Source organism: Podarcis muralis, chromosome 11 (genome assembly GCF_964188315.1).
Source record: "Podarcis muralis chromosome 11, rPodMur119.hap1.1, whole genome shotgun sequence".
Classification (NCBI taxonomy): Eukaryota; Metazoa; Chordata; class Lepidosauria; order Squamata; family Lacertidae; genus Podarcis; species Podarcis muralis.
In genome coordinates, this window is record NC_135665.1 from 1,895,749 (window position 1) to 1,921,690 (window position 25,942).

Below are 25,942 nucleotides of genomic sequence, written 5' to 3' on the forward strand. Positions count from 1 at the left end.
ATCCAAAAATACCCTGCTAGGTCACCTGCTAAGGTATCTTCCTTATTTCCAGTGATGTAAACATTCAGTGCATAAACCTGTTTCGTCTAGGTAAACGTGGGGAAGTGTCCAGCTACAGCTCCATGTTCCCTGATGGTCCTCCTTGATGTCTGAGATCAGGCAAGACGGTTGGAAACACAACACAGCCCAGGACAGATGGAGGCGCTGAGCAGGGTGGGCTGTGATGATGAGCGCTTCTTCAGAAGCTATGGAAAACATCTTGTTCTTTCTGATGGGTCAACAAGGTGCTTTTGAAGGGGCAACATTAGCAATGATCTTCTGTGCCACTAGATATACCTTTGCCACAGTTGAGCAGCTGTGGATCTTAGAAACTTACTTGCCAGCATAAGCACCTTCTAGGTTTAAGCCTTTGTCATTTTGGAGAAGCTGACCTTCAAATGCTTCTTCAGTTTTAGTTATTTCAAACTTTCAGTTCATTACAAATTAAACACGTGCTCAACCCTTTCAAATATCTAATCTTAAAATATATATAAAGTTCACCGTTATCTGCTAACCTTTAAGGTTGGTTTACGCATTCTGTGTTCATAACTTCCTCCTCCCTGATTACAGTACTTGCAGCTGAACATGCAAGTTAACTCCATGGCATCTAAGGTGGTGATGGGGGCAGGGGCTGGAAAAATACTCTGCCTGATCTGTGATGCTTGTTCACACTTGCAAATCACCAGTTAATGCTGTAATAATTAGATAATTAACATGATGTATGAACCATTCCCTAAATAATTTGGCTCCGATTTGGACCAAAAGTTGTATTTTAAACTTCAAGCAAACCAGACCTTTCAAACAAACAAACAAACAAACAAACAAACAAACAAACATACATAGCCAAACGGTTGCAAACACACATGGAAAAATGGTTTAATAATGAATTAAATGTGTGTTTTTCAGAATGAAATATTTGTCTCTAGCCAGAAGTGCCCCAAGAGTCTTCTGGCATATTAAAGACAAACATACTTACTGTAGAATTTACTTTCATAGACCTACTTTTAGAGACCAGCTTGTCAAATATGTGAAGTGTTATCTGCAGTTGACTGATGCGTATGACACATACATTCACAAGGGTGCCCAAGAGCTTAAAGGTCATGAGATAGAAGAGGTGCAGTAGGTCTGCGGCTTTTCTTTAACCATTGTAGACCTATTGGTTGCCTGCATTTCATAAACGTCATACAGTTGATGGGTACTTTATACCCTTTTATTACAGTGGTACCTCGCAAGACGAATTCCTCGCAAGACGGAAAACTCGCAAGACGAAAGGGTTTTTTGTTTTTTGAGCTGCAACGCAAGACGATTTTCCCTATGGGCTTGCTTCGCAAGACGGAAACGTCTTGCAAGTTTGTTTCCTTTTTCTTAACACCGTTAATACAGTTGCGACTTGACTTCGAGGAGCAACTCATAGAACGCGGTGTGGTAGCCTTTTTTGAGGTTTTTGAAGACTTTGGTGATTTTTGAAGCTTTTCCAAAACTTTTCCGACACCATGCTTTGCAAGACGAAAAAAATCGCAAGACGACAAAACTTGCGGAACGAATTAATTTTGTCTTACGAGGCACCACTGTATGTCAAAATGCTCAATTGAATTCAATGGGACTTATTTCTAAACATACTTGTGTAAGATTGAGCGGTAAATCTATTCGTCCAAGGTGTTAAACACGTTAGAATCATTGGGACGCAAGAGCCTGCTGGATGAGGCCAGTGGCTCCCCTGGTCCAGCCTCCTGTTCTCACCGTGGCCAATCAGATGCCTGCGGGAGAGCAGGGCCTGAGCGCAAGAGCAAATCTCTGTCCTTGTGAATCCCAGCAACTGGTATTGAGATGCAGGCTGGATGACAGAGAATGGAAAACAACCATCCTCTTTTAACGCCATTCAAGTCCATGGTTATCAGTACGTCTTGTGGGAGCAAATTGCATAGTTCAGCTACAGAATATGCTGCATGAAGGAGGATTCCTTTTGCCTGTTGAGAGGGTTTGCCTGCTTTCAGCCATTTATTCCTGCACCAGGCTGGCTGCATGCCTTTCATCATGACTACTACATGTAATAACTCAATTTGAGAAGTAGAGCACAAAAGTTGCATTCCATGTGGAGTTACCTCAGTAGTGAAGCAACATGTTCTTCACAGCCTCTATCAACCAGTAACTTCCATGGATAGGAAGCCGGAAACTCTGCTATAAAATGGGAAACCTCTGCTCCTCCTGATCCTGTTGAACTCCCAACTCCCATCGGCTTCAACCAGCAGGTCCAATGGTTAGGGGAGCTGTAGTCCTCTGACATCTGAAGGGCCATGGGTTCCCCACCCCTCAAGTTCTTGTCACAGCAGTTTATATCTGATTCTCTTCTTCTTGTGTTAGGACTGAGCATAATTTGATTAAGAGAAAACAAGAACCCTAACTTGACCCAGGAGTGAAAAATTAAGTCAATGAAAAATTATTCCTAAGGGACGTTTTTTCATAGAATCCTAGAGTTGGAATAGACCACAAGGGCCATCGAGTCCAACCCCCTGCCAAGCAGGAAACACCATCAGAGCACTCCTGACATATGGTTGTCAAGCCTCTGCTTAAAGACCTCCAAAGAAGGAGACTCCACCACACTAGTAACAGTAAAAAATATATGCATCATTAAGCAGATAAACTGAACTTTGTTGATTGGAAGTCAGTTTAAGGAATTGTCTAGCCAATAACCTGATGCTCAAGTTTGCAGAGAGCGTTCCCCCCCCTTCTCTTCAAAAGCTTGCATTCATTTGTATTTGGTCATCTAATCTCTTTGCGTCAAATTAGAAGTGAACCTTTAATTTCCATTTCATTTCAATATAACCACATACAAATTTTGTAGGTATAGTTCTCACCCAGGTTGCCTGATGAATGGGCTTAAATTTTGCCGTTGGGTGTTTTTGCGAGACTGAAGTAGTTGTGAATGATGCACACACTATATGTTTAAGGCAAATTTTCCCTCCAAAGAATCCTGGGAAGTGTAGTTTACCCCTCACAGCACTACAATTCCCAGCACCCTTTAAAAGGATGGGATGTGCTTTAAATGTTTGGTGCGTACTCAGCCTTGCTATATACAAAGAACGACTGCTGATTTGCAAGATTGCTCACCATCCTGCCAAAATAAAAACCCATTAATCCAGACAGAGTAAAGGGCTCATCTTTGTATATAATCACCCGTTTTGTTAGACCAAATGGCAAGAAGCAGACAAAGACCATTTCAACCTGCACAAATCAATGGTGATTGCCTCTTTCAACCCATTCAGCTTCAAAGTGGTCATAGCATCTAGATGGGGTTGTCTTTTCTGAAAGGATGGTATTTGCAGCTTGAGTTGTAGGACAATCCAGCAGCTGAGACTGATGGACCAGCTGCAGCCTCTCCTGCGCAAAGGCAGCCTGGCTAGTTGTCCATGGCCTAGCAAAATAGACATGGCCATAATTTCAAGGTGTTCCCTGCAGCCTTCATTTGAAGACTGCTAAGAACCAGAATCTTCTGCTGGTGCAAAGTGTGGCTGCTTGGTTATTGACTGCAACTAGTCAGGAAAATATCTCATAACCATCTCTCCTGAAACAACTTTCCTAGTTTTTGCAGAGCCACTAATCCTACTTAACAAGGACAACCCTCTCTTTGAAGCGCTGTCAGAGGACAGTTTGAAGGAGTGTCTGGTGCAGTCCAAAGGGCAGCCGTGGCCTTGAGGGTGCCCATCAATGAAATATAGGGGGAAACAGACAGAGCAGGTGCCAGGCTCACCAGACCACCTCCCCTGTTAGCATGAGACATTGTGCAGAATTTTTCAACTTTGAAATTCCAAAAACAAGGGGTGGTAAATAGTTGCAACATGACTTGGGAACTCAAAAGATGTTTTAGTTAAATTAATATAAATAAGTTTTGCTGATTAAGTAAAATGTGTGCAAAATTGCATATTTTATTTTATATAGCATTAATATTGTGTAGTGGTGTTTAGCATTAGCTGACATTTTCTTAAGGCAAAATTAAATTCTTTGGTTTTCCTAAAGCAGTTTATGTGCTTCTTCATCAGACATAGACTTACCAAAATAAATGTTGTCCAATCACAAAAATAATAGATTTGAATTCCTCACACCCAAAAACATATTTTTAAGACCCTTCACTGAAGAAATTTGCAAAATTTAAGTTTCACCCCCTAAAATGACACACCCTGGTAACACAATGTATTTCTATTTAAATTGTAGCAATAATATCTAAATTCGCATCTATACATATCAATCCGCATATGCAAATCTATGTCCATTTTTTGTGATGCTTGCATGGCCAGCCAGGTGCCCTGCAGGTTTCCAAGCACAATTCAAAGCCTGAGAGGCAGCCAAGGTGGTTCCCTTCAGGTGTTTTGGACCACAGTGTTCATCCTTCCTAACCACTAGTTATGCTGGCTGGGGCTGGGGGGAGGGGGGCCATCTTGGCTGTACCTTTAAAGTCCTCTATGACTTGGAGCCTTCAGAGGAGAGCTGGATCAGCAGCTGGAGAGAAGGCATTCCTTTTCAGTGGTGGGGCCCAGTTTGTGGCATGGCCTCCCCACAAAGACTTCCATGGCACCCTTGCTACTCTTGGGCTTCAGGGGGCAGGTTAAATTTTTGCCTAGGCGGTTCAGTTGAGAGGCAGTGTGGTGTAGTGGTTGGTACTGGACTAACTGCTACAGGGAGATCAGGGTTCAAATCCCCACTCGGGCATAAAGCTGACACTAAATTCTGTGCAGTCATTCATGGATGCAAATCATTCCAAGTAACATGTTTGTTTTTATTTATTTTATTTTTTATTATTGGACAATTTATATATACATATGTACAAAAAACACCTATGACTACTTTTTTCTTTTTTACAATTTCATGTGATTTACAAAAACAGGACAGGAAAATAACTTAGAAAGGATACGAATACTGTACAAAAATAAAATGGATTAAACTTGTAAAGGTTGGTATTTTACAGTGTTACAGATTGTTAATCTGTAGTAAAACAGCATTTGAAGAGTATGTCCGGTTTGGTGCATACTGGGCTAAGTCCATCAGCAAACAGAAAAGAGACCTGTATATAAGTCATCAAAATTGTTCATAAAAGATGTTGTATAGCTATAGTTTTAAAGCCATGGCTTCTCTAGAATGGTCTTTCTGAAGTGAGGAGAGGAGCCATCTTCACGTCAGCACTCCTAAGAATTTCCAGAGTAACGTGGCAAATGATGTTCCCAGAAAACTTGATCTTTTGTTCTTCTCAACACCTGCAAAAGTCTCTTCCTAAACTCCCTTTTGTTAAGAACCAATAATAACTGATTTTACTGCATTGTCGTTTGACCATGAAATTTACTGCTTGCTTTTACACCGAGAGAGACAAACTTTTCCTATTTTTCATTTAATTTTGTTAGTGGTTAATAAACTTTGGGTAGCTTCTGAGGTTACTTTTGGAAGACTCCTAAGAAGCAAGACTTGCACCCCAATACGAAGCATATTGAATTGGAATCAAGTCCCGTGGATTTCAGTGAAACTCGCTTTCAAGTGTGTTGAGAGCCACAGCTGAAGAAACAGGCCTCTGCTTCCGAGAGTAGACTCATGATCCCATGTATAGGCCTTTTCTGGGGCATGAGCAGGTTCAATTACCTTTCTCACAAACCATTCTCATGCATATTTGGGTCTACATACGTTTGTCAGCAATCACAGGGCCAGAAACTCTTATTACTGCTTCTGCAGCAAGTGGGAGAAGGAATAATTTGCAAGGAAGAAACAGGACAGCGTGTCCCTAGTCCTGCCCACTGATTTCCTCTCTAAGCCACCACACCCTAGTTTCCCCCATGTGGCTTGCGGAGGAAGGAAAGTGGTATGGGGGTTAAAGAGAAATCCTTGCAAATTATCTTTTTCTCTTGAATCATGGCAAAGAAGCAGAATCCTCAACTCTAAAACATGTGGATCCACCCTTTTAAGACCTTCTCATGCACACCCATATCTGCTCAAAGTAACAGGAAGCATTCCCACGTCCATCTGTGGTCCAAGGACTGGTACAAATGATGGCCCTGCTTGATGTGGGGGTGGCAAGTGTTCCCCTCAGTGCAGCCACGATGGCTCTTTGTGGTGACTGGGTTGTCGGTTAGCAAAAACTGAAATGTTGCTTGTTGCTGCTCAACACACTTAAGTGCAGATGCTGTGGTGACAAAACCCTTCACCTGCAAGTCAGACAACCAACCCACCACAAACTGGTGGCCACACTGACAGCTGCCACCAATAAGCAGCGTGGTCATGCATACATCACTGCAGTGACAATGAAGGGCTTCACAATTTTTAAAAATATAGATGGAAGATCTATTAAGAGAACAAACCTAAATTTAAGATTATACATTCCATGGTAGGCTTAGCACCCAAGAATGTTTTTTTTTAGAAAGAACATAATTCACATGTTGGTTTTGTTTTAAAACATTATGCCTAAAAGCTGTGCGAAACTACATTTTAGGGCACAGCAGATGCATCATTAGAACCTGCTCGGCTGATGTGGTTAAGGCAATGCCATTTCTGTAACCTACACATAGGAGCAATGTGGTGAGCACACTGGGAGGAATTCAGCACAGTGCTAAGCTCCATCTGCACAAGCCTATCTGCCTCTTGCACCTGCCTGCCAGCTTCTCGGGGGGCTCCCCTGAACCAATGCAGGGGCCCACAGGGGGAGCAGAGGGGAGCAGGGAAGTCCTTGGGTGGACTTCTGCTGGCAGGACTACTTAGCTGAATGCAGGCCAATGCTCAGCCACCATAGACTTGCCAACTCAAGGGTCCAGACTATAATCTTCCTGGTGTGAGATGTGGTGTGAGATCAAGGAAATGAGCCCACACCCGTCAGAAAAAGAGGCAAGTGCCCTAATCACTGTGCAGCCACACGACAGTTTCTCATGTGTCTAAGCGACCTGATCATTTGTCAAGGAGGGGATGTTCATGTGCCTGTGGCTTTACAGTCAAGGTGAAATAACAGCATTCAGCATCCAGGCTCTATTTCGCTAATACTGCATTTGTCCTACCTCAGAGCAACAGTCTATAGTTCTAGTGACTGTTGAAGGAGTAGGACTAACTGAGAGCAGAGGCTCTTGAGAACTGGTCTTGGATAGAAGGGGAGGTTGGCTGGAATAATCCCATGTTGTGAGTGGCTGGCCTAGCGCACGGTCCTCACCCCCATCAAACAAGGCAGCATTAACAGTACTGGAAAAGCAGAATACTTTTTACACTAGAGCAATAGAAATAGCCAGGCTACCTGTTTTTATAAGGAAGAACAAACATCCCTATGATTTATTTTGGACACCAGAAATTAATTTTGGTTTATCGTAAAATAAAAGGTTTCAAAAAGCTGAAACGGAGGTAGAAAGTGTGCTTGGTTTCCTGACATGTCTTCACTGAAGAAAACTCATCCCTTTTTGCTTTTGAAATCCCATAGATTGTTCAAGTGCCCCTAATACCTTTACTTAGAAGCCATTCTCTTCGCATAGACAAGAGGTTTTTTTTTTTATTTATAATGAACCACACAGGTTAAAAATGCTAGATGCATACTGAGTTCTAAGTGCTGGAAGCCACGGACGATTGTAGAATACTCTACTCTCTGAGATGTTTGTTTATTTTTATTTTTTTCTAGGAAGCTAGCTTTTTATCAGGTGAAACAAGAAGATTCTGCCATTGCAGGTGTACTTTACAAGAGTTGTATGTACAGATTCTTTACAAAGATGGGGCAAATTGATCCCAGTATAATTCCACTGGCTGCAGGGTGATTATGTCAGGGATGAATCTGGCCCTAGATAGGACAGTTGCACCTCTCTCTCCTTGCGAAGGAGGAGTAAAGAACATAGAACCAGCAGAATGTTTCTGGGTAGCGGGGAAAGTCTGTAAACATAATTCTCCACCATTACAAGAGATGGGGGAGGGAAAGTTCATGCTTTAACATTGACGAAGATGGCGGCTTGGTTAGATGCAAGGGGTTCTTCCAAGGACGCTTTCACTCCTGTTTTCAAAGAGCAAGCCTTAGCATTAACGGACGAAGTATTGCCATTATCATTCAATGTATCAAGCCTAACACACAGGGTAAGATCACAAGGTACATAGTGGCAGAGTTCATGTCCTAAGAAATATTTTGACATACCCCCTGTGTGGTAGGTTCAATTACCTCGTTGTTGTTTGTTTTCTTCTCATATTCTGTACAACAGCTGCAATTTATGAAAAGGTAGAAGTCTCTTGGAAAGTGGTTTTAAAAAACCCAACGAGTCTTCATTGTCTTGTCTCTGTTAGCATAGAGAATGTTGTGTAAGGAGAGGGAGAAAGTTTTGTTCCCTCCAGAAATGCACAAAGTTCCCACTGGCTGACAGGAATCTGGCAACTGGATGAAGAGAATGCACCTTTCAGAGAGAGAGAGACATAAGGAAAAAACCTTTACAAAAGTGGTAGCTTATAAGGATGGTAGCTGCTGCTTATGCATCCATTCCAATGAAACGCAGCAGAATAAAGCACTGTTAGTGGTATTTATAGAGTACAGTACGGTACATCGTTTTCAGATGAAAGTCAGCTAGAAGGGGGGGCACTGCTGCTGGTCTCATACCTCTCCCACATTCTCTACAATGACTTTTTCACAAATATACCCAAATGGCAAATGAAGAGCAGAGCCACAGAAACACATGATGCAAGCTTATATCTTGTTTTCCTTTTTGCTTAGTCATTGGTTTGTATGCATGATTTCACTCAAAAAAAGAGCAACATATAATCAAAAGTGTAGCTCATTTTTTAAAAAAAACACCTGGATATACAGAACAGTTCTTCTTCAGTATAAATTTCACCTCCTTGTTTGTACATCAATCAGCTAATAAGAGCAACAGATGTAATGGTTTTTTTCTTAACAGTCTTGAACAGGATGGACCATTGAGAGAGACACACACAGAGAGAAGTGAATCTTCTTCTAAAACATGTGCTATGGAGTTGGGTTTCTGTTCTGTTTCCTTTACTTGAGAAATACTTAAGTGAGCTGGAAAGTGGTTGTACTAAACTTTTTTTGTCGTTTTTGTTTTCATTTAAATACAAGCAGCATTACATTAGTCAACAAAACATGCCCATGACACAGCAATCACAAAGAGCTTGGAATCACTACTGTGGTGTCACAGGTCAAACCACCAGTCAGACATATATACACCAGTGTCAATTATTTAAACTACAAAAAGAAAAGTTGCATTATTTCTGCTGATCCCCCCTCCCCAACGCCCACCCAGCAGTGACTGATTTAAGACTGTTGTTGGTAGCATAGCAGGGTGGAGAGGATGAAAATGTTAATCTTCCGGCTACATGTGCTTTGAAAATGCAAGTAGGGGAATATTTCTGTACGCTGGCGGACGTATTTGTGCTGATCAGTTATGCCTTTCTCGACAATGGTTGTCTCCCCACCCCCACCCCCACCCTAGTCTGTTCTTCAAAAGGAGGCAGAGCTGGCCTTTTTAGATCGCTTGATCATGCTGGGGTGGAACTCAGTGTGGCGACGCGCATGCTTGGTCAGGTGGTCGCTCCTCATGAACCGCTTCTCACAGAGCGGGCATCGGAACTGCTTCTCCCCAGTGTGGGTTCGGTAGTGTCGCGTCAACTCATCAGAGCGGGAGAACTTTTTAAGGCAATCGGGCCATGTGCAAGGGAACGGCCGCTCACCTGTGGGAAGGGAAAGAAGAAACAAAGCAGTTAAAGGAAGCAAATTGTGATAACTAAGGCTGGTTGTTCAAATCCTAGCATTTGATTCCTTAGAAGAAGTGCAGGGAACCTTTGGCTCTTGCCCAAAATGTTGCTCAGCTATAACTCCCATTTGCCCCAGCAAGCATGGCCAACGGCCAAGGATGCTGGGAGCTGTAGTTCAGTAACACCTGCAGGGTCAAAGGTTCCCCCACAACTGGCTTAGAAGGTCATCCGATATATTTAAGTATTTCAGCACAAGTAATACTTTGAGGATGCTCCATTAAGGTAAGTAGGTGCTGTGAACAAAATAAGTTCGGTATCTCACAAATTACTGCACTATCACTGCAAAAAGTGTAGCAGGAATCAAAAGCCTGAACTGCAATAAACCCCAACAATGGCACCTCCAGTTAAAATACTACTGAGAGACATGGAACAGCTGCTTTGCCCGGCCAAGAGGCCAGACAGCCCTATTCTGGCACTGAGTTCCAAATTGTCATGCCAAAAGATGTATCCCACTCTCTCACTATCTTAAGCTGCTGAGCAGCTACTTGTATCAGATATTAAAAATATGACCTCTACCACAGGGCCACAGCTTCTCTCATCCACACTCAGATCCATAGCATTTCATTTCCAACACAGTACTAAGAGATGCCCAAAGTGATTATCTCGTACTACAATTGGGCAACGCTATCCTATACAGGTCGGTGGGAGATCCCACAGTGGAGGAGCCATCACATCCTAAGCTGTGCCAGGCTCAGGGTTGGTGTAGTTTTATGACCATGGGGTGGTGGTGGTAGGGAGAACAGAAGGGCTTTACGTCTAGCTCCAGAGCTTCCTCAACGCACCCTCAACATGCCCCTTTTCACCTCCCATGCTGCCAGAGCACTGGTGGCAGTGGAGCAGACTTCTGCCTCTGCTGACAGGAAGGAAATTCCAGGGCAGCCGGCCTTCCCCAGGAGCTTAGGATTGCTGTCTTAACCTGCAAATTCTCGGCAGCTCTATGTCAGTAGGGCATGATGACCAAGGATCTTACTGTGACCTAATTACTTTAAGAGACAGGAAGCCAGCAAGCCATGCCTAAAAATGGTACTCCAACTCTTTGTCATCCTTCACAGCAATTTCAGTTTGGAAACCACGTATGAGAAACAAAGAAACACCTTGCAATTTTTAAAATAATAAGCAAACAACTTATCCTTCCTTATTAATGTTTTTCAGTTTGTGTTTTGGTTGAGTCTGGAGGCATTTGCTTCCTTCCCTCGCTCCCACGCCCTGCAAATATATATTATTAAAAATAAAGGCAAGTATGAGTCAACTTTGGTCAGACACTCCAAATGCAGACACTGTTAGGTCTTCAAAGAAAACATGAACACACTGAGTCCATGATAACTCCTCCAAGAAGAGCAATCCATCCACATTATGGATTGCCACGAGGTGGGCTTGTCCTCTATGCTTGCTCCTGCAAAAGCCCTTGCTGGACCCTGAGGTCTCCGACATCTCCTTTGGGGCTCAGGGGTGCAGTGGCAGCTCCGCTTCAGGCACTTTGGAGGAAGCAGGTTCTCTGGACTCCTTCCCCTCAGGGTTCAAGGAGAGGGCAATCCGACTGCTGCTGTTGGATCTCTCGGGGACTTTGGGTGTCACTGCCACCTCCATTGCTTCGGAGTTGGAGCCACTGTGCTACTGTAGTTTTGCTCCTGCCTGCATGGCTGGTTCCAGAGAATAGCCCTGGGGAACTACATGTCTACATTTGGGCAGCTGGCTAGCAGGGTGCTGCAAAGCATAACTCCACCCCCCACACTATTTAGCCAATGAAGCCTCTGGGAGATCCCTTCAGGAGGTTTGGGGCACAGTGACATTGGTATGCTGATGACACACAGTTTTTCTATTAAATCCAATAGGCATAAGCTGAACCAATGGCTGGATGCAGCGATGGAGAGGATGAAGGTCAGCAGACTGGAGCTGAATTCTGCTTAGACAGAGAGCCTTTGCGTAAGTGGTTCAGAAGCCTGAGAACTGAGGAGTCTGCCTTTTCTGGGAGATGTTGCCCTCCCCCTGAAAGGACGGGTCTCCTGCTTCAGGGAGCTCTTGGAACCATATTTGCCCATGGAGGCCCAGGCAGCCTCTGTGGTGAAGCCCTTTGCCTTGTGCATCAGCTGCACCCTTTTCTGGCCACTGGGACACGTGTTGGGAACCTCACCTCTGGACTTCTGCAGTGGACACTAGGTGGGTCTTCTCTTGCAGCCCAAGTGACGAGTGACACATGCCACGCAACTGGGGCAGTTTTAAGGTTCTGCTGCTGACATGCAAAGCCCTAAATAACTCTGGCCCAGTTACATGAAAATCCCTCTTCCCCTCCACTGCCCAGTAAGAGCACTGCATTCAGTTAATGGAATCCAGTTAGTTTTGCCGCTGCCTGAAGAAGAAGAAGAAGAGTTTGGATTTGATATCCCGCTTTATCACTACCCGAAGGAGTCTCAAAGCGGCTCACAATCTCTTTTCCCTTCCTCCCCCACAATAAACACTCTGTGAGGTGAGTGGGGCTGAGAGACTTCAGAGAAGTGTGACTGCCCCAAGGTCACCCAGCAGCTGCAGGTGGAGGAGCGAACCCCGTTCACCAGATTACGAGTCTACCGCTTTTAACCACTACACCACACTGGCTCACATTGAGGCTTCTCAGCTTGTGGTAATGCCAAGATGGGCTTTTCCACTGGTGGCCCCCATGTTGTGGGATGCCCTCGGTGATCATTCTGGTGGCTCCTGAAAACAGACCTGCTCCAGCAATCATTCCCAAGAACTAAACTTCTGATCTCATTGTTTCAACTGTGCTTTCACTGTTTCAATTGTCGTACTTTTTCACTTGCCTGGGTTGTTGTACATTTTAATTAAGGATGTTTTAATGCCTTGCTGGAATCCTTAAAGTGTGTTTTAATTATGTGTGGATCTTATGATTGATTTTATAGTTGTAAAGCCCTTAGAAGTCGTTCTGGCGTGTAAGTGGTATACTGTATAAAAAATAGTAACTCTTAATTATATACAGGAGGACAATCCAGGATTGGATGCAAAGTTTTTCCTGTCCCAGGGTCTATATATCCAGCCCTGGAAAAAATATTAAGCTAAAAGCTTGAGAACAGGAGACCTAAAAAAGCAGCTCACCTAGTGTGGACAAAATAATAACCATAATGTCAGAACACCCATGAAATAAACGACAGTCATAGATTTTAGTAGCATTGTTATCACCATGACACAATTTCTCACATCCCATACAGGAGCATCTTCAACATTTCAAAATTCTGTACATATTAAGAATACTGTGAGATGCACTTCTCAGATTCAAAGATGTGAAACTAGCCAAATAATATAGCTGATAGAATGCTCCAACACTGTACTCCAGTGTAGTACATGAAACTTGATCCAAATAGACAGGCCTATTAATTAATTAAAGTATATACCACTTAATGCCAAAATAGGTGCCCAAGTGGTTCACAAAGTATAAAAACCAGCTACACTTATATTAAAATAATAAAAATTCTTCATTAAAATATATAATAAAGCCATCCCTTTAAAACAATACAGCAATTATTCAGCGCAGAGTTATGGACAATGTCTGCCCCTGCGATTTCTATGGAACTTAAGTGTGCATAGCTGGGCACTGATATGTGGCTGATGGAAGGAAACATCTATTGTAGTTCTCAGACTGCAATGCTCTGCACACACCTCCCCACTGAGACTTCCTTTGGAGCAAATATGCGCAGGATTTCTAAGTTAAATGTGCTAAAGGGGGGATTATAGATGTATCCCAGAAAGATGGCCCTCAAAACTGTGCTTGGGACACTGCGATAGTTAGTTGACCCTCACATATGTGGCAGCTACCAAGAAGTCAAACTTCTAAATCCTTCCATGCTCTATTGACTTGTTTTGTTTGGAGCACTCACCCAAACAGTGAGATATTTTTCTCAATCACTGCCAAAAATGAATGGGTTTTGTTGTTAAACACAGAAGTGGAATGGAATGCTGGTCAGAATATCATTTACTGTAAGGTCTTCCGAACATTCCACTTGGATGGATGCCATGCGGTGCCAGCCAAAGATTGCGAACAAGGAGAGCTTAGTTTTCTATGAATCATCTCTACAAACCTGTGCTGATTTTCTTCCCAGCATCTCTTTCATGTGCACCAGCTGCTTGTAAGATGTAGATGTGATTAATTATTTCTGTATTTATGAGCTGGTTGACTGTTCCTCACTTGGCATCTTAATAAAGTCAACCGTAGCTGTGAGGAAGGAGACTAAAAAGGATTCCATATCCCAACTAAATAGAGAAAAATAAATCTGCTCTATCTATTGCCCTGGAGGATTTGATTAAGTAAATTGAACTGCCCCCTCCCCCTCCCCACCAATCACCTTTGACACATCAACAAGGACAGATGTGATTGAGGGTGTCAAAGCACATAACTAATGACAAATGCTACCCAAACCATTTACGGGAAGCAAACAACCATTAGGAATAGCTTTTACTCCTACAGACTGTTCTCAGAGACACTAACATTAACATTATGAATCTGTGATGATATAACCTGCCAGATATCCATATCCACTCGCTGCTTCCAATCCTTCCAAACTCAACATTTAACAAGATCTCAAAATAACATTTTAGCCTCTCTGTGAGCAGCAAGCTGAACCTGTACAAAGAGACTGCTCCTACTTAGGCCTGAACTGTCCAGATTCTGTGGCAAAGCAAGATACTGATTTGTATCAGGAAACTTCATATTCTGCTCTCAGTATAAGTTATGCAAATCAGACTACGTACATATGCACGTTTGCTTATTTTTCTGAACAAATGAACACATGTAGAAGTTAGGCAAGAAGTTGTTGATTTTTAAGGGCAGAGAAAACTTGCAGAGGGCAAAAGAGTTGTTTACAGTTACCTGTGCCATTTTAGAGCTGCGTTGGCACAGCAATGTACACTTGGAGCTTCAGCACATGTGGACTTTCCAATTAAATTCAACGGCATGAGGAGATCTGCACATGTAAAGGGGTTTGTGCACAGAGCCACACCTTCTTCCCTGTCAAGCTGGGTGTGTGCATCACGGTGTCCCTGTATCCACAAAGGATCACTGAATTCAGACGATGGCATATTCTCAAATACAACTCTAGAACCCCATGGGCTGGAAACTTGTTTTCCAAAAGCAAAGCAAAACCAAACCACAAAATGCAAACTGTGACTATTAGGAATCCAGGAGCTGCCTCAGACATCATGCTGTAGCCTAACTGAAATTCCAGACTTGCCAGTCATGCCAATATAAGCAGATTGTGTCACTAGGTATAAATGAAGTAGCAAACAGATTCTTAACAATAACAGCAAAGGGCAGGTTGTTATCCAACTCTGAAAGTCCTATCGAGTCCCAGGAGAAATGCAATGGGGATTGGTGGATGTTTCATTGAACTCCAACATGAAACCCCCTAAATATATTGTATTTATGAGTGAAAATGGTTTTAAAGCTGAAGGATGACAATAGCAGCTTTGAGCCCACGTGCTCAGAGAGGTGATAAACCGAAGAAGCAAAATGAGAGGCACTGTTACTGAGAAGCTTGGTTCAGCGGGAATTGTGGATTCCCCCCCCCCCTCCCAGACTCCCTGCGTCATCAGGCTTTGCCCTGAGTGATGAGCATCATTGTGGTGGACACAGAACACCCCTCTTGGATGAGTCAGTAAGGATCCCAGCACATGATGGTCACAAGCAGGAAGCTGCACATTCCCCCAATTCAATCCAGTGCCACACTAATGCAACAAATAACTGGCTGAATTGTGGGTATCTCCCACTGAGAGTAAATACTCTCATCCAAATTAAATTAAGTGTGTTCTGAGAAGTCCATGTCCATCCCCTTTCAGCAAGGGTTAATTAGGTCTGGAGTATTCATTTTTACATTACAGGAAACCTTCATGCCTTTTCAGTAAAGACCATGGTATCTTGCTAAAAATGGATTAAGAAAACACACCTTTATGGCTGGGCTTTCACCCTGTGGCATGGCAGTTAATGAACTCAGGATGTCCCAGGAACACGCCACTGGTATCTATTGATGTGAGATATCACTTAGGTACAAGCCTGGAGCCTTTGTGAAAAAAGCCCCCCTATCCAAACATACAATCGGGGTGAGGCAGTCAGGTCTGGTTTTCTCCACATAAATGGGTGCACAAGGCACCCTACCTCCTTCTTGAAGTTGCTACACACCGCTCTGGCACACAAGCTGTTCCAACCGCCTCCACATCTCAGTCTTTCTGCTGCTTTGCAAGGGCTACACAGACTCTTCTTTCCCAGATGCACTGGGCCCCAGGATGAGCCTCAGGAGCAGGCTCCTTCCTTCTGTGACCTAGGCTTTAGCTAGACTCCCCTTACCTTCTCTCTCCCCTCATTTCCCGGCTTCCAAGCCACATTTATTGTTTTCTTTCGGGACTAGACAGGAACCCTCTGTGGAGAGAGGTACCAGCCAGTGCCTTTCTATTTCTGAACCAATTTAGTAGGGTTCAGAGAATTCAAAACAAAGTCATACTTTGGTGCAAGGGCTGCATTGCTGGCCCCTCACCACTGCCTAGAGACAGATTCATTTCTACAGAGTGTGAGCAAAATAACATTGGAGAAGGATTCTGTGTGCTTTTGCCCCCTTTTGTGATGGAGCCCCCACCTGTTACAGCTAGAAGGCCTAAAACTTGAATCACCACCCTATTTTTGTTTTCCTTACCCAACCGCTGCATCTCAACTTTCCTGTTTTTCTCTGTCTGTTAGTTTCCCAATTTTTCTCTAATCTGGCTCTAGATTGCATTACATTACACAGTGGAAATAACACTTTGAAAGTAATATTTCCCCAAAGCAAAGCTGGATCTTTCAGACTTCACCTCATTGTTCACTTTAGGCCACTTTTCCTCTTTAGTCATTGCCATCTATCTCCACAACAGTAGTTAAGAATGTGGGAGCGCCTGCCTGGGAATGCTTCATTAACCCTTCCCACCACCCCCTGTGTTTCTGGAGTGGCCACAAAGCAGCTTTTGCTGCTCAATGGGCATGCTATCACCCTTCAGCTTTTATTAATTTAGAAATAAATATCACAGTTGCAGCAATGGTGCTGACTCACTGGTGCAAACTCACTAATATTGATCCATGCTAAAGAGAAATCTAGTTAGGCGTGTCCATGCAAATATGCACTGGCAGGCTAGGAGACCTGGTAAAAGACAAAAAAACACAACATTAATAGATATGGAAGGATCTAAACTTCATTCCCCATGAGGCATCTCTGAGGGCTTAGAAATAGGAGAATGATTGTCTAATCATTGGGCGGATTCAACACATGAGTCCCATCAGCAGGAGCCCTGTGCAAGGGCCCCCACTTACTTGTGCAATGGAGCTTCCCCCCTCCTTTCCCTGCAATTGGATTGGGGGGCAGAGCACCCCCAGAAAGAGGAGGGGTTGCTCCATTTGGAAAGTTAAAACGCTTGCCTAGGCAGAACGATCACCTGCATGTGATGTTGAATTCCTCCCATTATTTCATAATGGTAGTATTATAAAAGATGAGAACACTGGGAAACACTGGCCTGCGAGCGCTCCAGTTGGAGAACAGCCTTTACCAAAAGTGTCATGGACTTTGAAGACACTCGAACTCAGGACGCAAGGGAGAAACATGCTAAGAGAAAGGCTTGGCAAATCCACACCGTGATCAACTCCTGCCCGGAAACCAATGTCCCCACTGTGGAAAGACATGTGGGTCCAGAATTGGCCTCCACAGTCACTTACGGATTCACTGTTAAAACTGTGTTTATGGAAGACAATCTTAATCTTACTCAGCTACGAGTGATCGCTGAAGAAGAAGAAGATTATAAAAGATGAACTGGTAGCTTCAGAAGCAGCTAACAAATCAAGGAGAAAACTAAGGCATCTCATTATGTGGCCAGACAACTATTATAGGCAGAAGCATGTTGTTTTTTAAAGTGTTCTCAAACAGCATCATAAAGTGGTCGCCTGGGGATACCTCAGAACATTTCTGCTATCCAAGTCCTCTCTTCTGCTGACCTAACCAAGGCAAAGTATTGAGAGGCATATTGTGGATCCGTATCCACACTTGGGCCCAACCTGGGAGTCAAACAGATGAAGCAAAAAATAGTGACAGCTTGCACGGATCTGGAACACCATTTGTATTACTGAGAGAGCATTCACAGGGCAGGCCACTCAGACAAGCTCCAATGGAGATCCAATACCCTGTTTCAGCACAACATGTTCAGAAACCAGATTCTGAGCATTTCATTTGTCACCACTAGGACCATTTAGGTGATCTTAACAGCACTTACAAAGCACTCCACCCGCCTACAAAATGACAGCACAATCCTCTCTATACGTGCCTACTCAGAAGTAAGTCCACTGAGTCAAGTCTGGATAACTTCCAGCTCAGTAGGTGCAGGATTGCAGCCACTTTCCACTAACTGCTGCATGGGGGGGGGGGGGGGGGGAATAGCCACCAGTGTATTTTAAGCTCTTCTTCCCTGAGAGTCAATAATCAAAATGCCTCCCAAATACCATTTATTTTAATTTCAATTTATTTAAGACATTTATATACCACATTTCTTAACAGTATACATAAAAACATTCCACAGAAAATGGAACAATAAAACAACAGAAAATACCATAAAACCAAACACTACCTTAGTCATATGCCCAAAGTCCAGAAGGAAGGTCCCTGTCTAATCTCATCTGGGAGGGAGTTCTACTGAATGAACAGAAGGCAGCACATGGTTTCTGGTCACTTTCAAAGGAAAATAACAAGGACTGGGCACACAATGCCCTTAGGCAGATGTCCTTTGAATTCTGGGCACTCGACTTTCTATGGACAACTCCAAGACTAAATTTTGCTAGACAGAATTCGACAAGCCCTCTGCTAGAATAAGTAAGCCCGCATTATGCTGTGCTCGAGGGAAGAGTAATATTATGTCCCTGACGAACTGAATCCAAGAATGAAGCACAATATTATTTTAAAGAAAGAATGGCAGACTTTTCTCATAATGAAAGACGTCTGTGTCAGATTTCCCCTGACTCTTGCTTATGCAGATAGGTGAAATAACACATACCTTGGGTGGGGGGCAGTGGAGAGAACCAAGGTGAGCAATGGGCTGGAAATCGTCAAGGGCTCAGGGCATTCGCTCTGTCAGAATGTACACGGGCAACAGAAAGACTCTGCATAACCCACATGTATTAACCAAACTCCACCGCCAGGAAAATACTATGATCCAAGTTCCGACTCTGTTGTGGTGCTTATAAAATGGGTCTTCACAGCTGCTTTCGTAGACAGCAGCTAACAGGAAATGGATGTGAGCTGTGGGGATTTTCTGTACTCTTCTTTATGACTAGCAGGATTCTCTGAAACACAAAGCAAACAAACTACCCTTCTCTTCCTAAGTCCTCATTGACCTGCTAGCAACTGTTGGATGGTAGTTAAAAAAGATAAGCAGAGTACAGTGGTACCTCAAGTTAAGTACTTAATTCGTTCCGGAGGTCTGTTCTTAACCTGAAACTGTTCTTAACCTGAAGCACCACTTTAGTTAATTGGGCCTCCTGCTGCTGCCGTGCCGCCGGAGCACGATTTCTGTTCTCATCCTGAAGCAAAGTTCTTAACCCAAGGTACTATTTCTGGATTAGTGGAGTCTGTAACCTGAAGCGTATGTAACCTGGAGCGTATGTAACCCGAGGTACCACTGTACAGCGGGAAGTGGTTGTATTTCCCACACAGGAATGTTATTGGACAATAACTCTCTTCATCCCTGACCACTGGGCAGGCTGGCCATGCTTGGAATCAAACATCTGGAGGGCCACAGCTTTCCCCATCCCTTCCCTACAGAACAGACTGAGTTAGTGGATGGACACTGCTAGGCACTGATTTTTCCCAAAACAGCAGGGCATTCCAGGCACCTGCAAGTTCACTGGACTCATGGTGGGCTAAGTGCACACGGCATGAAAATGTCATGCCTCTGAGGACCACTATTCCCTAACGCCAAAGGAAACACATTGCCTTCCTTTCCCTGCCCTTTGGGTTTCTCCTCCCTCTTCTTCACAAAATAACCCTTTTTCTCACCACCTAAAGACTTCAGAGTCCCATCAGAGCAGCAGATTACTGAGGGCAGGGAAACCATAATGGAAAAGCCCGGCCTCAGCTCACAGTACAAAGGATATATATACAAAAAGAATGGATTTATACAAATCCCATGCAAAGAACTGTATTCATTGTGCTACACAGGGGTTATTATTGAGGGACTGGTAGTGGTTAAATACCAAGTACAGTGGTGCCTTGGTTTTCGAACGTAATCTGTTCCGGAAGACTGTTTGACTTCCAAAACGTTCAAAAACCAAAGCATTTACTTCCAGGAAACTCAATACAGACGCCACATGGCACGCTTGACTTCTGAAAACCGTTCAAAAACCAAAGCAGTTACTTCCAGGTTTTGGGTGTTCGAAAACCAAAACGTTAGACTTCCAAGACGGTCAAAAACCAAGGTACCACGGTATTAGTAACTGGCAGTCTCATATGTCTGTTGCCCTCTGCAAATCTGTGAAAACAACTATTACGACAGACTTTGAAGGTCCAAAAAAATATGCCTAGATACGCTAGTAGTGCCATGTGGAAATGCAGTATACAGAAATATTTCTGCAAATATGAAATAAGCCATTATTAATAAGGACATCTTCATTCTACGGAAATGGTAGGTGGAGAGAATAACATTGCTGAGGTCAGAAACCAGGGTGGGTGGCTGCCTGGTGTTAGTGACCATTCATATATTTAACAATGGTGGTTTTCATGTGAAGTAGCAGAAGGATAATTTCAAAAGACAAATGTATTAGCAATATGAGTTTTGAGATATGATGTAGTAGAGCAGTATCTGTAACAGATTCACAGAGATGACCAGTACCAAAAAAAAATTTATTTAGAAAAATACGATTACATGGGTCAGGTGCAAAAAGCAGGTGCTACCATATTTACTTCCTGGGAAGTTCACTCTTTGCTCCTTGAGAAGAAAGGAAAGCCATGAGAAAGCACAAACAGACAGGATGCAGCAGCCCAGTGACCATTCTGTACCTGCGTGAATTTCTAGGGAGGTGGTGAATCCTACATCCACACCAGTGTCAGGAGGTAAAAGTGCATCTGTTTTCATTAGAGTCCTGTGAAACTCCTGCTGCTGACACCTCTTTTAGATACAATGTTGGATAGATTCTGGCAACATATTGCTTTCCTCTAGCTTATACAAGAAAGCTTATCTAGATGCTTTCATGAATGTAGAAGTCTGCCAAACTGTTCCTGCCATATTCTCTGAAGATTTAAGAGCAGAGTTTTCTATTTCATTCTACTGAACTTGCTCAGGTATTTGGCCATCACAGCCAACCTTTGCTTCTCATTGTGACAAGTGCCCAGGTATTCGACTTCCCTTCCAAACCGTTTCTGGTATAACAGTGGTTTCTAGGATGAGAAATGGAGGCAGTTAACAGGATTATTAATAGTGCCCACAGAGTAGCAGAAAATCCAATAAAATAAAACAACTTGCATTCACCTTCTTGCACAGATCAGCTTGATAAGCAATGTGTCAGTTGCTCTGAGAGTTCAGCTTCTGCAGAGGGAAAATGGGTCCTATGTGGAAACAGAAATGGGGAGCGGAAGACAGGGAGCAAGTTAACAACGGTCCTGAATTTTGCCAGGAAACACTGTTGACCAAGAGCTCAAGATAGAGCACAGATGGGGAAACGTGTGGCTCTCCAGATGGTCTTGGACTCCAGCTCTTGCCAGACCCAAGCAACATGGCCGATGGTCAGAGATGCTGGGTACTGGAGCTCAGCGACACCTGGAAAGCTCCATGCTGTCTTAGCCCTGCTCTGGAAGAAAATAAAAAACAGAGCTACAGAGCTCTACTTCGATGGATGGAAACCAAACACATCCAGACCCTAGAGTATAATGTTCTCTAGGGGCAGAGCAAGAATTAGCCATACTGGACGCACAAACTTGCAGCAATGGAACACTGCTGTTCCTAAAACTTACAGAGATTATGCCAGTGGCCTGAGGTAAATTACTGCCGAAGAAGGTCAGTTGTTTGTCTTGTATGTACTTTACTATCCTGCAGTTGGCTGGCTGGCCTTGAATCTGCCTACTTGGCAACAGTTTCAGTAGATCAGCTGGAGGGAGGCCTGTAAATTAAAGTGAAGTCCAGACACAGAATCCCTGCACACAAATGGCTGGTCTGGCAAATGCTGTGATGCGTCCACGTGGTCGGAGTATACTACGCAACATTCATTTTATTACAGTAGTGTACTCTAAGGGCACAGAGATAAGGCCAGAAAAGGGGGTAAAAACCAAATCCTCCTGACAGCTGATACTCCTTGCTTCCATACCTTGGCCATTTAAAAAGTGCACTGCGCATAAAGTAGTGCTTTAAACTTAGTATGCTGCCAAATAGGCCGTTTTACTTACAAAAAAGTCCAAGAGGTAAACATAGAAGTTACAATCAAACACTGATAGCTAGATCCCCCACATGAGACCTGAAACAAAATGCTGCCCTGCTTCCTCTCCCTTTAATAGGGGAGCTGCTCTTCTCAGGCTACCAGCAACCAGCCTTGCCCTCGATGGGGCTCCAGCTGGCCAGCTCAGTCCCTTTCCCTCTCTTAGTCCATTTCTCTTTTCAAACTGACACTCAATATTTTATGGCTCCTGGAGGCGACTAAGTCCTCATTGGGCTCTCTTTTTTAAGGGGGGGGGGGAGGTAGGGAGGAAGGCTGGTCCCTTTTGTGTTTTAAAAAAGGTATTGCCTTGTGAATACTGTGAGGTTCACTAGAGAATGCTGGCATCTCCCACTTGTTTCTCAGTGGCCTTGCTTTGGCTCAAGTCTTTGCTGCTGGTCTTCAACTACCTGAGAAAGAGTGCCAACTACATTTTAAAAATTGTGTTTGGGTGTTTATAATATTTGTTGTTGTTGTTGTTTAGTCATTTAGTCATGTCCGCCTCTTCATGACCCCATAGACCAGAGCACGCCAGGCACGCCTGTCTTCCACTACCTCCCACAGTTTGGTCAAACTCATGTTCGTAGCTTTGAGAACACTGTCCAACCATCTTGTCCTCTGTCGTCCCCTTCTCCTTGTGCCCTCCATCTTTCCCAACATCAGGGTCTTTTCCAGGGAGTCTTCTCTTCTCATGAGGTGGCCAAACTATTGGAGCCTCAGCTTCGGGATCTGTCCTTCCAGTGAGCACTCAGGGCTGATTTCCTTCAGAATGGATAGGCTTGATCTTCTTGCAGTCCATGGGACTCTCAAGAGTCTCCTTCAGCATATAATATTTAACCAGCAGTAAAATGAAGAATTAAAATATTCCCCCAGAATGCTAATAACTTTCTGAACTAAAAGAGGGTTGGGCATCTGCAGCTATCACTGGAGAAGAAATTCTATGGAAGTGTAGGAGCTTCTGAAAAGGCCTGGCTCCCACTCCCAGCTCTCTCAAATGAAATTGGGGAAGCCGCTCCCCAGCCCATCTTAATTGATAGGAATGATAGCCGGTGACACTGTGTAGCCACACAGGTTTGACAGCATAGGGAACAAGCCAATGCCCACCTAAATCCCAAATCCACACCCAAATCCAGAGACCCTAATCTGAATCCCAACCCTGGCTCACTGGTCAGATCCATAGAGAGTACATGCCCACAGTCTGAACATGCTCTCCTCCCTCCTTCGTGGAGTTCCCTCTTCAGAGGTGGCCCAGGGCCATGGGCATAGCCAAGGGGGGGGGATGGGGGCAGCTGCCCCCTAAATAAATAAAATTCAATAAAAATACATAACAAACTGAGGTTCTGCCCCCCTAATAAAAGGCCTGCCCCTCCAACAAATATCCTGGCTACACCCATGCACTTTAAGACCCAAGAGCTTCTTTTAAGCTCAAAAAAGAGAGGTGGAGGTGCATTTCCCTTTGAAATGTGCACCCCTCACACATATATACCCCTTTTGGGACTTGGGGGGATTTAAAGAGCAGTTTCAGGGATAAGGAGGGCGCCTGCCACTTGGGAGGGGTGAAGGACCAGATACACATATGGAAGGCAAGTGTATGCTTCTCTATATCCTTGTCCCCAGCTGCAGCCTTAATGTTACGAGTCATTAGGATACGGATTGAAAAGGAAATGAAAACAAAAGAAAGCATGCATCATAAAAGCTTTTACAGATATCTAAGGTGCAATCACATTTGGGATACAGGTTACATTTCTAATTTGCACCACAAAAAAGGGCTAAAGCATTTGGAGCTCTTTTATATGCTTGGCAGGGGGTTGGACTCGATGGCCCTTGTGGTCTATTCCAGCTCTATGATTCTATGATTCTATAAAAAAGATGAATTGGAGCATGCATGGTAGACAATTTTTAAAAAGTGACTAGTTTGAAGAAGATACAGAGAACTTTCTCTCCCTTTCATAATACTAGAAACACAGGCTCACCCCAAAATTAATGATTTACTGTGAATGTGCAAATTGCTGCTCCCTGCCAATGGGCAGCAACAAACCACAACCCTTGATTTAACATTACAGATGCCCCATGGATTGTGCTTTGTTTTGCTCATACAAACCACAATTGGTAAGTCAACGACACACCTTGACTTTGCAAAGTGGCTTGTATGGAGCAAAAAAAATCACAACCCCCAGTTGGAATATCAAACTAAATCCTGTATCACTGTTTGCTGCTCCCACTCACTAGCAAGGAGTAGTGAAGTGGGAGCAATCTATGCATTCAAGGTAACTATTTACTATGGCTTACCATGATGTATCACTGATTGGCAATAGGTTCGGGGCAGGAAAGAAAAGAAAAGAAGTATTTCCTGCAACACAACCAACTTACAGAACTCAGCATATAACATGCTACAGCTATTATCTGTGATAGCTAAATGGAACCTCAGTGCTTCGGCAAACAGCAGTGGGTGCGTGTCCTTTGCAACCTTAGGGGGGGGGGCTCCTCAGGGGCCTCTGGATGCCCACAGTTGCAGACAGAACACCCTGATCCTGCAGATGATTTATTGTGCTTCCATTTACTGTTGCGCGTCAGCCTGAGGCAGCTTTTAAACAGATAAAGTGAAAACTAAGAAAGGAAAAACAGAGCTCTTAGAAAGGTTGCATTCACCCCATAAATAAAAGGGGTATAGGAAGAATTAATGAATGTCCCCACAATCCCCAAACTCAAAAATCCAGTTACCACAAACAATACAAAGAAAAGACTCTGAAATACCTTGCATTCCTCTTTGTCTCCCAAGGCCTCTGGAATGTGTGGCATTCCTGCTTTCTTCAGAGAGTGCTTAGGGTCTTCTGAGCTCTTGCGCTGTCCAAGCACCCGCCCACCAGCTTGCATCAGCACTAGGCTATGCAGTTCTTGTCAATCTTAGCCAGAGATGTATCCAAATTGCCCAGAAATGACTGAAGTCTCAATGGATGGGTGAGCAGTATAGGAATGTGTCCAGATCAGGATTTCTTCCTTGTTCCAGAATGCTGCTGTTATCCCCCAATGTTTGGCACTGGCCATGCTACTCCTTCATTCTTCTTCTGGCATGGATTATCCTAAGGAAATGATTCCTGGCTGGGCAACAGAGTCTGAACACCCAGTTCCAAAGACTCAAGATTAAGAATTCCACTCTCACTGAATCCTGAGGTTTACAAGCATCTGGATACTTCATGGCCAGCTGGCAGCAGATCTGCAAAGCATCATTTTCCTTCATATATGTGATAAATAGTCAGCTTGTTAGGAAGCCACAAAGATACTGATGCTGGTGAGAAGAAAGTGCATTTAGATCCACAAGATGTGCATTTCTAGAGGCATGGTATCTGCTTGCTAGGAAAACATGGCCCATAAAGAAGAGTGATTAGACCAGAGAAGCCACTGAGGTACAAAACAGTAGCTTCATAGACTTTAGCACCGATATCTCAACTTTAGCAAAATTGTTTTTCTTACTTGGAAGAAAAAAAGGTAATTTGAACAGTGCAGGACAGCCAAGCAGCAAGAATGGAGGACAAGGTCTCTGGATTACTCAAGCGTGGATACCGCATTTGGGTTAGGTATCTACCTGTCCCTGTGAGACATTTCTGTTGCTGCACAGCTGCATTTTGTAATCTATACAAGGAATCAGGAGTCTCCTGTATTAAAAACCACAAATTTCAAGATGGCAAGATGTTTCCATTTTTTAGA

General features: G+C 43.7%; 2 protein-coding genes across 5 annotated transcripts in view; one reads left to right on the forward strand and one right to left on the reverse strand.

The window, feature by feature from the left end:
* Nucleotides 1-12,658, forward strand: part of SMC5 (structural maintenance of chromosomes 5) — a 76,238-nt gene extending 63,580 nt beyond the window's left edge. Inside the window, exon 25 of one of the 2 annotated variants that reach the window (XM_028748083.2) lies at nucleotides 11,625-12,658. The gene's annotated coding sequence lies outside the window, so the exon portion shown is untranslated. Of the gene's footprint in view, nucleotides 1-90; nucleotides 4,053-11,624 lie in introns of those variants that run through there. The other variant, XM_028748084.2, reaches the window with a different exon arrangement.
* The window catches only part of KLF9 (KLF transcription factor 9), a 29,265-nt gene continuing 8,126 nt past the window's right edge, over nucleotides 4,804-25,942 (reverse strand). Inside the window, exons 2-4 of one of the 3 annotated variants that reach the window (XR_013394592.1) lie at nucleotides 24,992-25,588; nucleotides 21,301-21,377; nucleotides 9,690-9,708 (exon numbers count right to left, since the gene is read on the reverse strand). Coding sequence is in view for 1 of the 3 variants with exons in the window: in XM_028748090.2 (XP_028603923.2) it covers nucleotides 9,479-9,708 (230 nt within the window). In the remaining 2 variants the exon portion in view is untranslated. Of the gene's footprint in view, nucleotides 9,709-20,661; nucleotides 21,210-21,300; nucleotides 21,378-24,991; nucleotides 25,589-25,942 lie in introns of those variants that run through there. The other 2 variants (XR_013394591.1, XM_028748090.2) reach the window with 2 other exon arrangements.